At 45.0% G+C, this 10,606-nt stretch overlaps 1 protein-coding gene across 4 annotated transcripts in view; it reads left to right on the forward strand.

Moving 5' to 3' along the window:
• TRAPPC10 (trafficking protein particle complex subunit 10) overlaps positions 1-6,715 on the forward strand; it is a 99,313-nt gene extending 92,598 nt beyond the window's left edge. For 3 of the 4 annotated variants that reach the window (XM_049874990.1, XM_049874991.1, XM_049874992.1), the window contains 3 exons: positions 1,641-1,818; positions 5,500-5,694; positions 5,972-6,715. In XM_049874990.1, coding sequence (XP_049730947.1) covers positions 1,641-1,818; positions 5,500-5,694; positions 5,972-6,210 — 612 coding nt within the window. In that variant the 3' untranslated portion in view covers positions 6,211-6,715. Of the gene's footprint in view, positions 1-1,640; positions 1,819-5,499; positions 5,695-5,971 lie in introns of those variants that run through there. The other variant, XM_049874993.1, reaches the window with a different exon arrangement.
• Positions 6,716-10,606: the final 3,891 nt, after the last annotated feature.

Raw genomic sequence — 10,606 nt, forward strand, 5'->3', positions numbered from 1 at the left:
TCCAAAAGATTTCATCTTGTGTTCTGAAAGTTTTTTAGTTTTAGCCCTTATATTTAGGTCTGCAACCTGCTTTGAGTTAATTTTTGTGTGTGGCGAGCGGTAGGGGTCCAGATTTTCTCTCCCGTTTGTGGCTATCCAGTTGTTCTGGCACCGTCCAAGAAAAGACTCTATTATTTCCCCATTGAATTGTCTTGGCACCTTTGTCAAAAGTCAAGTGGTCGTGACTATTGGACTTGATTTCTGCAGAGGTGTGTTATTTCGAGACGCTGTTCTTGCAGCCTCAACAGCACTGTCAGGTGAGGGGGCACCTCACCACTCACCCTGCAGGCCAGTGCTTCTCCACAACCTGCGCTTCTGTCAGACACAGCCAGAAAGCCGTGGGCAGGGCTCTACACGTGGAGCAAACCAAGGTTTACCACTCTGTGACCCTGAGTTTCCATGCAGTCACTGAGTAAAACTCCCACGCTCCTCCACTGGGCTGAGAAACACTGTCTGCGCTCCTGCAGTCCCCCGAAGAGCAGGGAGCTTTTAAACCTGCCACTTTGTAGTTGGTGTTTTCCTTCATCTGATTGCCACTACCTCACCTCCCCCTCCTATTAGATGGGTCACGTGTGTTTGTTTTGAGTAGGCGAAAGGTCCTTAGGCCTGCCTCGTCAGACTCCAACCTAGCCTCTCTTCTGATGGTTAGACGTTTCCCATCTCCAAACAGATTGTACTGGGTGTTTGGTATGAAAATCCCTTGGAAAGGCGTATCTAAGGACTGTCGTTTAGCTCGCCTTATTAACTCCCAGAAAAATTGTTATCTTGACGTTAGGCTTTAGGAGTGCCCTTTTCAAAATTCTGAAATCATTTTTCTTTGAACATTCTGCAATTCCGACAGAACGCCTTTTAAAATAGAGTTACACTGCAAATTTTATAACACTAAATGAAGGAATATTTAACTTTAAAAATAGAACTACCAGCATGCCAGTGTGTGGTGGTTAAGCTGGTATCGTCTTTAGGGTGGCAGAGCTATTTTGATTCTTTGTCCTGGACGGTGATCAAATGTTCGAGGCGAGTGTGGACAGCCTATGAGAACAGGTCCTGGAGAGAGCTGGCAATGGGCTGAACGTCGGTTGAGGCTACGGTGTTATTGCTCATTTTGCTAGTCGTGATCATGGCATTGTTTTTTGGGAAGAAAACTACCGTATTTTTTAGAAATGCATCGACGGTACTGGGAGACTCAGGTATATAGGGGTGAAATGACAGGCTGTCTGGAATTTGCTTTAAAATATCTCAGGCAAATAAACAGGTAGACGAAGCAGATTTTTGAATAGCCCATTGGATCTGGAGGATAAGACTATGGAGAGTCATTGTAGCATTCCTTCTTCCATTGTGTGGACCTGAGAATGTTGGTATTTTAAAAAGGCTTTGAGGCCCTTGAGCTAGGACTTTCCAAGAGCATATGCCTACAGCAGGGGCTGTTCAGAGAAGCCGTCAGGGCTGCTTCTCGCCTAACCGAGGCCTCAGTGGCTGAGCAAGCAGGCGTCGCCCTCAGTTCCCGCCATCTGCTGGCAGCGCCACGTTTGCCTTAAATATCGTTTCTCAAGAGCATTTGAATACATTCCCTGTGTACTTTTCTTTCTCTTTCTCTTGCCCAGACATTGTATAATGTGAAAGCTGAAATATTCCCTCCTTTGGGAATGGAATACTGTAAAACAGGCTCGCTCTGCTCCCTGGAGGTGTCCATCACTCGCCTCTCGGACCTCCTGGAGGTGGACAAGGATGAAGCACTGACAGAATCGGATGAGTATTTTACAACAAAACTTATGTATGAAGGTAGGTTTAGAGCCCTCTTCTGCCATAACTGTTGTCATATCCCAGTGCTCTAAGTGATGGTGCTTTGCCTTTCACAAAGTATAGCGTTCCTTGTCCAAAGAGTGTTCTAGAATTCAAAGAGCTTGTTTAACAGTTTCGTTATAGAACACGGTCCCAGGTGACAGAACCTCTGCACTTGGTTACTACGGATTCACTCTCCTAACGAGCGTTCCTCACACCAGCGCTTTTGGGGTGGTCAGTGCCGAGAGGACATTGTGCTCAGAGCTACCCTTTCCTTTCTGCGCGTGACACAGGATCGTCCCTTGCCATGGAACAGAGTCCGGGCACCTTTGCCTTGCGGTGGAGGATCGCTGTAATCATGGCTCCTGCCCGTTTCTCCTCCAGCACCCTTTCATTCCACTCCTCACCACCGCCCTCCCCCCAAGCTCCTCCTCCCTTCAGGATCTCTCTCAGACATCCCGGCTGCAGCCCCTTCCCTAGAGCCTTGGTGCCTTTAGAACCACGCGGTTCTCAAAGTTCTTGGTCTCAGGACCCTTGAGATTCTGAAAATGGTTGCGGAGCCAAATGTTTATCTGTTGATTCACTTTAACAGTGATAAACCCACTGCATGATATTACTCGTGAAAAATGACTATTTTCTAAAACAAAAAAAGTAGAAGAGCGACGTTGTTTGGCGTTTTTGTGGATCTCTTTCCTGTCTGGTTTAATAGAAAGTAACTGAACTCTGATATACACTTCTGCATTCAGGCCGTGGCGATACCTTTTCTATTGCTTAAAGTACACGAAGAAACCCCAGCCTCACATAGATAACTGGTTGGAAAAGGAAGGAGTGTTTTAACAGCCTATTTAGATAACTGACGATATTCTTCTTTGGTACTTTACCAGCACTTGACAAGCAGTAGTTTTTTAAAGGTTAACTGCAATGTGGAGCCTGAACCCTATTAGTGAACTCTTTGTACTCTGTTACATCGAATCCATTTGTCTGTCTTGCATTTCGGGGGGGTCTTTTGCCCAGACATCATTGTGAAACACCTACTGGTCATTTGGAAAACACGAGATCTTGAGTCATGCAGCCTTCCTGAGTTCGATGCCCTCCATTACCCAATAGCAAAAATTCGCATGCATTAATCCCACCACTGCGCTCCTCAGGAAAGTCTCACAGGCAAATGCAGGCTTTCCAAAATTCTAATTTTACTTAAAGTCTTAAATTGTATCATTGGCAGTATACACTGTTATTTGTTTTATTTGAAGTGGCAGGCTCATCTCATTCATTTTGAGAAAATGTCTGCCAGATAACCTAAGACCAGGGGTTTTTGTCAGTCATTCTTTCAAGGCAAAGTGACGTTCCATGGCAACAACAGCTAGTTCAGCCTGCACCCAGAACTGCGCATTACGCGTGCTTCCTATTTCACCGCATGGTGTAGTAAGAAGGGGTGCACTCAGATCTGGAAACAACCCAAACACCCTTCAGTGAGTGAGTGCTGAACAAACTCCAGTACGTCCACTCCACGGAACACCACTCAGCAATAAAACCAGATGAGCTGTTGATACACGCAACAACCTTGATGGGCCTTAAGGGCATTATACTGAGTGAAACAAGCCAGTCTCATAAGGTTACATACTGTATGATTCCATTTATATAAAACTTTCTCAAAACGACAAAATCCTAGGGGTGGAGAACAGATCAGTGGTTGACAGGGGTTAGGAGGTGGCAGGAGGTGTGATTATAAAGGGGTAGCACTAGGACCATCTTCTGAGGTGACAGAGACTCCATCTTGATTATGGTGGTGGTTGTATGAACCTGCGCATGGGAAAAATGCCACAGAATTTATATACAAAGACATCCAAAAAAAAAAAAAAAAACACACGTGTCTGCAGACACTGGGGAGACCAAGCAAACTGTGGTCCGGGTAACTGTGGTACCATGCTGGCATCCTGCAGGTGCGGAAGGTGTTCTGCAGGTGCGGAAAGTTTCCTGCAGGCACAGAAGGCGTCCTGCAGGTGCGGAAGGTGTTCTGCAGGTGCGGAAGGTTTCCTGCAGGCACGGAAGGCGTTCTGCAGGTGTGGAAGGCATCCTGTAGGTGTCTAAGGTGTCCCGTAGGTGTGGAAGGCGTCCTGCGGGTGCGGAGTTGTCCCGTAGGTGTGGAAGGCATTGTATAGGTGTGTAAAGTGTCCTGTACATGTGTAGGGCATCCCGTGGATGCAGAGGGTGTCCTGCAGGTGTGTAAGATGGCATCACCGGGCGGGCTGGGTGAGGGTCACCCAGGACCCTTCTATTTCTGCAACTTCTTGTAATCTATAATCATTTCAAAATAAGAGTTTAAAAAAGATGTCTACTCTGGGTTGAATTAATCATGTTGACTGCATCATGAAGGACTTTCTTAAGAGAAACTGGCAATGCTCTGGGTGTGAGTTGATGGTGGCAAAGTGCCAGTTCATGCTGAGCTGCCAGCCGTCTTACAGCGTCCCACTCATCACTGTTTGTCCACCATGAGTGCAAATTCCAGCACTATGGGCAAAGCAGGAATATGGGAACAGCTTTGAGCTCGCGGGTCCCTGGAGGACCACTCTTTGAGAACTACTGCTCCGGTGCCTTCCTCCTGGAGGCTGCTCTGGCCTCCGCTGCCCTTTGCTACCACCTATTCTCAGAGTCCTCCTCCCCCGACCTGCAGAACCTTCAGTCCCGTGTTCCTGGCCTGTTTCTCTGTATCCCCACGATGGGGATGCTGAGCCATCTTCTGCCAGGTTGTCTGCTTCCTGAGGACAAGCACCCCTCCTGCTCATTTGTGGACCTCTAGGGCTGGCGCCTGCGAGGCTTGGTTAGGTGTTTCAGTTGCACAGAATTAAATGGCTGTTGTGTTCTGACGACTGATGTTAATAATAATGTCCGTAGGTTAGGAACCTTTGATGGGCCAGTAGCTCAACTAATTGCTTTACATACATCTTCTCTTTGAAAAACAGCCCTGTAAGAGGGCGGCATGGTCATCACTTTACCTGAACTTGGAGGCCGTGAGAGACTTGTCCACATGGCATTTGGGATCCAAACCCATTTGTCTTCAATGCTGCCCCTTACCAGATGGAACCACCATATTGTGCCACCACCAAAGTGTTTGACATGTTTAACAGCCAAAGTAACCCAACTTTTGAAATATTACACACACATCTTACAGGGAAATTTCCTATCAAAATTTAATTATTATTATTTTAGAGGAAAAAACAGCTTTGCCTGTGCATCTAGCATGATCCTGTCTAAACTAGAACTCATTGAATATTGGACTGAAATAAATACCTATCTTAGTTATCATCAAACTGCTGTTGTATGCCACTGAGTCGATTCCAACTCATAGTGACCCAATGTGACAGTGGAACTACCCCTTAGGGTTTTCTTGGCTATAATCCTAACAAAAGCAGATTGCCAGGTCTTTTCTGTCACCGAACTGCAGGATGGGCTCAAACCGCCAACCTCTCGGTTAGCAGCTGAGTGCTTAACCAGTGAGCCACCAGGGCTCCTTAATTATAGTTATTAAACTATGTATGTTTTATCTTAAGTTGTAATGACAAGACATCAAAGTATGTAATAAACCTCCAATCCTGGATCTCCCAGCACTGAGTGTGAGAGAGTGGTCATTTGTGGTTCCTGGCCTATTTGGGGTTTACACCCTGGCCTCTTCCTTTCTTTCAGTTGTGGACAACAGCAGCAACTGGGCGGTGTGTGGGAAGAGCTCCGGCGTTCTCTCCATGCCAGTGGCTGCGCAGGCCACTCACCGTGTCCACATGGAAGTGATGCCCCTCTTTGCAGGACACCTGCCCTTCCCCGATGTCAGGCTGTTCAAATACCTCCCCCACCACTCGGCCCACTCCTCACAGCTGGATGCTGGTAAGAACTTTAGGCAATGGTTTTCAGTGACATACTGGAGTGAGTGAGAGCTTTGTGAGGAGAGATAGCAAACTGATAACATAAAGAATGGGTCTGAGAACTAGTAGCATGTCTTCAGTGCCAAAACCTGGCGTGGTACTGGTCTTGGGCACTCTGTCTGTGTGAATTCTCTCTCTAGGGAGTGGGGTAGGCTCAGTGGGGCCAGGCTCTTCCCGGGGTGGTGTGTAGTAGCACACAACGTTGATGTGACTTGGAGCCTGCTCCATGTCCTTTGCAGATAGCTGGATAGAGAATGACAGCCTGTCCGTGGACAAGCACGTGGATGATGGAGTGGACAGCAGCAGCATCAAGAGCCGGGGCAGCGTGCACTCGGCTGCCAGCACCGAGCACAGAGGCCTGCCCATGCCCCGGCTCCAGGCCTTCCCGCCTGGCCAGGTCTTCAACTCCAGCGCCGGCATGCAGGTCTTCGTCATCCCCAGCAAGGAAGACCACGTCCTGGAGGTCAGTGTCACATGACCATGCTGAGAGTCACGGAACAAACGTCCAGATGGAGGCGAATGCACTTTAAAGGACCAGGACTTGACTCTTCTCCATTCTAACATTCTGCTGTAACTGGACTTGGCGACGCTGTTTGGCCATGGACACATCAGAGGATTTCGATGTACAGTGCAGCTGGTGCGACCCCATTGAATTGTCCATTTCATGTTTTCTATGATATGAAATTACTGGTCACCTTCTCATCCCCCAGCCCTGTGATGGCATCCTACTGGGTCTCCCAGAGCCTGCCTTCTGCACATTAACTCCTCACTGCTTACAGAGGCGTTTGTAATCAGTTTCCCCAAACCAAGCAGAGGTCACTCTGCCCTTCAGGTGGACGTCCAGCAGGCCTTGGGGGCTCATCAGGGAGACATGTGTGCCTTCTGGTCACACGCCGCCCCATTTCTGGACTGGGGTGGATTCATGAATCCTGGACCCCAGATCATCTAGTTGTGTTTTCCCAGAAGAACACCCTTTTGGGGCTAGCGGGGTGGGGGTGGGGGGTGAAGTGGGGGTGGGGGGGAAACTGACCCCTCTGTGCCTTGGGACATCAGGATGGGGAGGATCTGGAGGGCTCACAAGTGGTCGTTGTTGGGTCTTTGGGAGCCATTTTAAAGGTACTTTAAAGAGACTAGCCCAGGGCATAAGGAACAACGTGGCATTTAAATGGTTTAGGAATAAACGTTTCTGGAATCCTGTGTTCCCCTCAACATTGAGTGATTATCATATGTACTTGGAATTAAATACATATTTATTTTAATTATCATTGTATATTTTATGAGGGGGTTAATGTGTTGCTTTTTTCCTCACCCTTAAACTTAGTCTTGACGTGTAATTGTAACTAATTGTTATTTTCCTTTCGTACCTTAAGTCTTAAAAATTAAGATGCTTCATTTACAGGGAAGATGGGGGATGGGGATCCTCTCGGTGTCCTTCTAGTCTGGTTGTGGGGAAGGACTGACGTCCTGGAAGTACACCCCCTCTGGTCCAGTAATCGCAGTCACACCATACCAACAGATTCATTTGGTTTCGGCTATAACTTTAATTGTATATATGGTTGATTTAGTATTTTTAAAAGTACAAACTAATACAATGTTTATGTATAGGTTGCACCAAAAATCGAGGACAAAATAAATGTGTGTTTGTTTTTATTCGTGTAAAAGTCACAGCTTGTAAATAAGTGTTGTGTGTTTTAACCCTTTTCCAGCTCTCCAAAGCAATGTATTTTTGTACATACGAGATAGAGTACTCTTAATTCACTGGCAAAGTTGGTTGGAATTGAACGTCACAAAATTAATGCAAGCGGATGTAGCGGGGCCGCACGTGCATAACTCAAATGTTTGGGCCTCAGAAGGGAGCAGAAGGGCGCCTGGGGCGGCTGAGACTGGCTGGGCGGAGGACAAGGAGGTACAGCTCAAAATAAGTACCTGACAGTATTCTGTGTGTTGTCTCCTAACTCATCCAGCAAATAAAGGGGGTGTGAGTTTTTTTTCTTTCCCCATATCTTATTCATTTGTATAGATTAGAGAAGTATGTAAAAAAGATAAATATTTGTATCTTTAAGTAAACTTTTCAGAAATTTATTTTTCTCATGTGCTGTTTAAAACTAATAAACTTGGTCAACTTGTTAAGCAAATTAGAACTTCAGAATCTAATGCTGGTTTAGGGTTTCAAAAAAAAAATCTTTTTTTAATTATAAAAATTGAGAATTGTTCTACAAATCTGCCAAGTTCTGGGAATGAAGGGATCTTTGAGATTATATTCTCTGTCAGAAAAACCATGAATCCATGTTGTCAGCCTCTGAGCCAAGAGAACATACCCCTTCTCAACGAGCCAAGAGAACATACCCTTTCTCAAGGAACAGTGTAGCTTTTCCTCTCAACTTCTGGATCAGGGAGCATGACTCAATGTTTAATTCACTTGATTTGTATATCTGGGTCCTAGTCCCAGTGTGACGTTCTGTAATTACATATATATTTAGAGGAATAAAATGAAGGGGAAATCCAAAATGTTTTTGGTTTCTTACTGTCTGAGAACTGAACGAAATCAAATTTATCTCAGGTTTGTTATTTTTCCCCTAACTACCAAAAGATCTTTTGAAATGTAAGTTACATGGGTCTTTCTGTCTTTTTTTTAAGATGAAAAAAGAATGTCACCCAAAACTTCATTTTTGTTTTTCTTAATATTCACCGTAAGCCTAACTTAAAGGCTATAACTGGATTTTTGTTGCCTTTTATTTTTTTTTTACAGCAAGGACCATGTGTTTGCGACAAGCCGGTTTTGTTGATACGGTTGTAACAACTGTTAAATAATCATGAAGCCAGACTTTGAATGTGTATCTAAAATTAGCAAAGAACATGCAGCCATTGTGCAAATATCTGTGAAACATGTAAATACTAGCAAACGGAAAAGAAAATAAGTTATAATTTTTGTGAATTTCATAGGGGCCTCCTATGATTGGAAAAATTATAACTCATGCTTCTAATGTGGAAATTGTATTTAATCTGAAAATAAGTCCTATCTACAGTCCCGTGGTCAGCCCAGCCCAGCGTGGGTCAGGTCCCTCTATTGCTGAGGCTCTGTTCAAAACGGGGGATGGAGATCCCACCCAGAGTCAGAGAGAAGATGCTTGCGGAGCTTCCATGCAGTTTGTCCTCAGTGTTTCCACGAAGGCTGAGTTACAGAGTGAAATTACAGAAACACTCCAGGTGCGTGTGTGAAAGGAACGATGGTACTACTTGTATAAAAGAACAGGTTGTGCTGATGTAAACATTTTACTGTGGTTTTCTAAAATAAATCCTACCTGATTTTAAAATGTTATTTTTCATGAAAATGCCGCTTGATCTGAACTTCTCCATCATATAAACCAGGCCGTGAGAGCCGAAAGCTTGGTTTGTACAGTGTGCTGGGATTCTGTGACTGGAAAAGGTGGCAAGTTGGTGACCTTGACACTGTAGGTATTCTATTTTCATGGTTTACGATGAAAAGTCATTTTCACATTACTCTGTAATATACTGTTAGATGACAACCATGTAAGCATTAAAATTCTGAAAATACACATTTTAAGAAGAACTTTGCTGTTTGAACTTCATTCTTTTGCTGCGGGGTTTGAAAATTGAGTGGGCGAAGTTAAAAGACTTTGTTGTTTTCTTTCCCTAGTCCTTGTCCCAGACTTTCAAGCAGAAATTATTTACTTTTAATTACTTACAATTATTTATTGCAGTTGCTCACAGGAACTAAGACATTTGCGTTTTCAGAGCTTCCAGTTTTTCACTAGGCATTGTATTCGCCAGCTTACATTCCACAAGGTGGAGCTGGGCCGCCTGGAACAACGTTCTGTGACATTTGGCTCTGTCCTGTATAGTTTCTTGGAAGAAATGCGTTCTTCACTTAGTTGTTGAGGTTCCCTTTTCTGTATAATTAGCCAGTTGCCGACCCCATGTGTGTCAGAGTAGAACTGTGCTCCACAGGGTTTCAATGGCTGACCTTTTGGAAGTGGACTGCCAGGCCTATCTCCTGAAGCACCTCTGGGTAGACTCAGACCTCCAAACTTTCAGTTAACAGCATGAAGGACTGTTGTTAAGTGTCGTAATGAAGTTGATTTCAACTCATAGGGACCCCATGTGACAGTAGAACTGCTCCTTAGAGTTTTCTAGCCTATAATCTTTGCTGGGAAGCACTTACTGATGAACATCAAAGACCACAGCCTTCAGTATGGATTACACCTCAACATAAAAAAATCCTCACAGCTGAACCAATAAGCAACATCATGATAAATGGAGAAAAGATTGAAGTTGTCAAGGATTTCATTTTGCTTGGATCCACAATCAACACCCGTGGAAGCAGCAGTCAAGAAATGAAAAGACGCGTTGCATTGGGCAAATTTCCTTCCAAAAACCTCTTCAAAGTGTTCGAAAGCAAAGATGTGACTTTGAGGACTAAGGTGCACCTGACCCAAGTCATGATATTTTTGATTGCCTGATATGCATACAAAAGCGGGGCAATGGATAAAGGAGACAGAAGAAGAATTTATTGCTTTGGATTATGGTAGTGGTGAAGAATACTGAATATATCATGGACTGCCAGAGGAACAAACAAGTCTGTCTTGCAAGAAATACAGCGAGAGTCTCCACATGCTTTGGACATGTTGTCAGGAGAGACCAGTCCCTGGAGAAGGACATTGTGCTTGGTAGAGGGTCAGCCAAAGAGAGGGAGACCCCTAATGAGATGGACTGACAGTGGCTGCAATGATGGGCTCAAGCATAGCAACAATAGTGAGGATGGTGCAGGACCGCGCAAGTTTTCAGCTATCGTGTGAGTCAGGAGCCCACTCCACTAGGCTCCTAACAAGAACAATCTTTGCCGGAGCAGAGCG

Source organism: Elephas maximus, chromosome 2 (genome assembly GCF_024166365.1).
Source record: "Elephas maximus indicus isolate mEleMax1 chromosome 2, mEleMax1 primary haplotype, whole genome shotgun sequence".
In the NCBI taxonomy this organism is placed as follows: Eukaryota; Metazoa; Chordata; class Mammalia; order Proboscidea; family Elephantidae; genus Elephas; species Elephas maximus.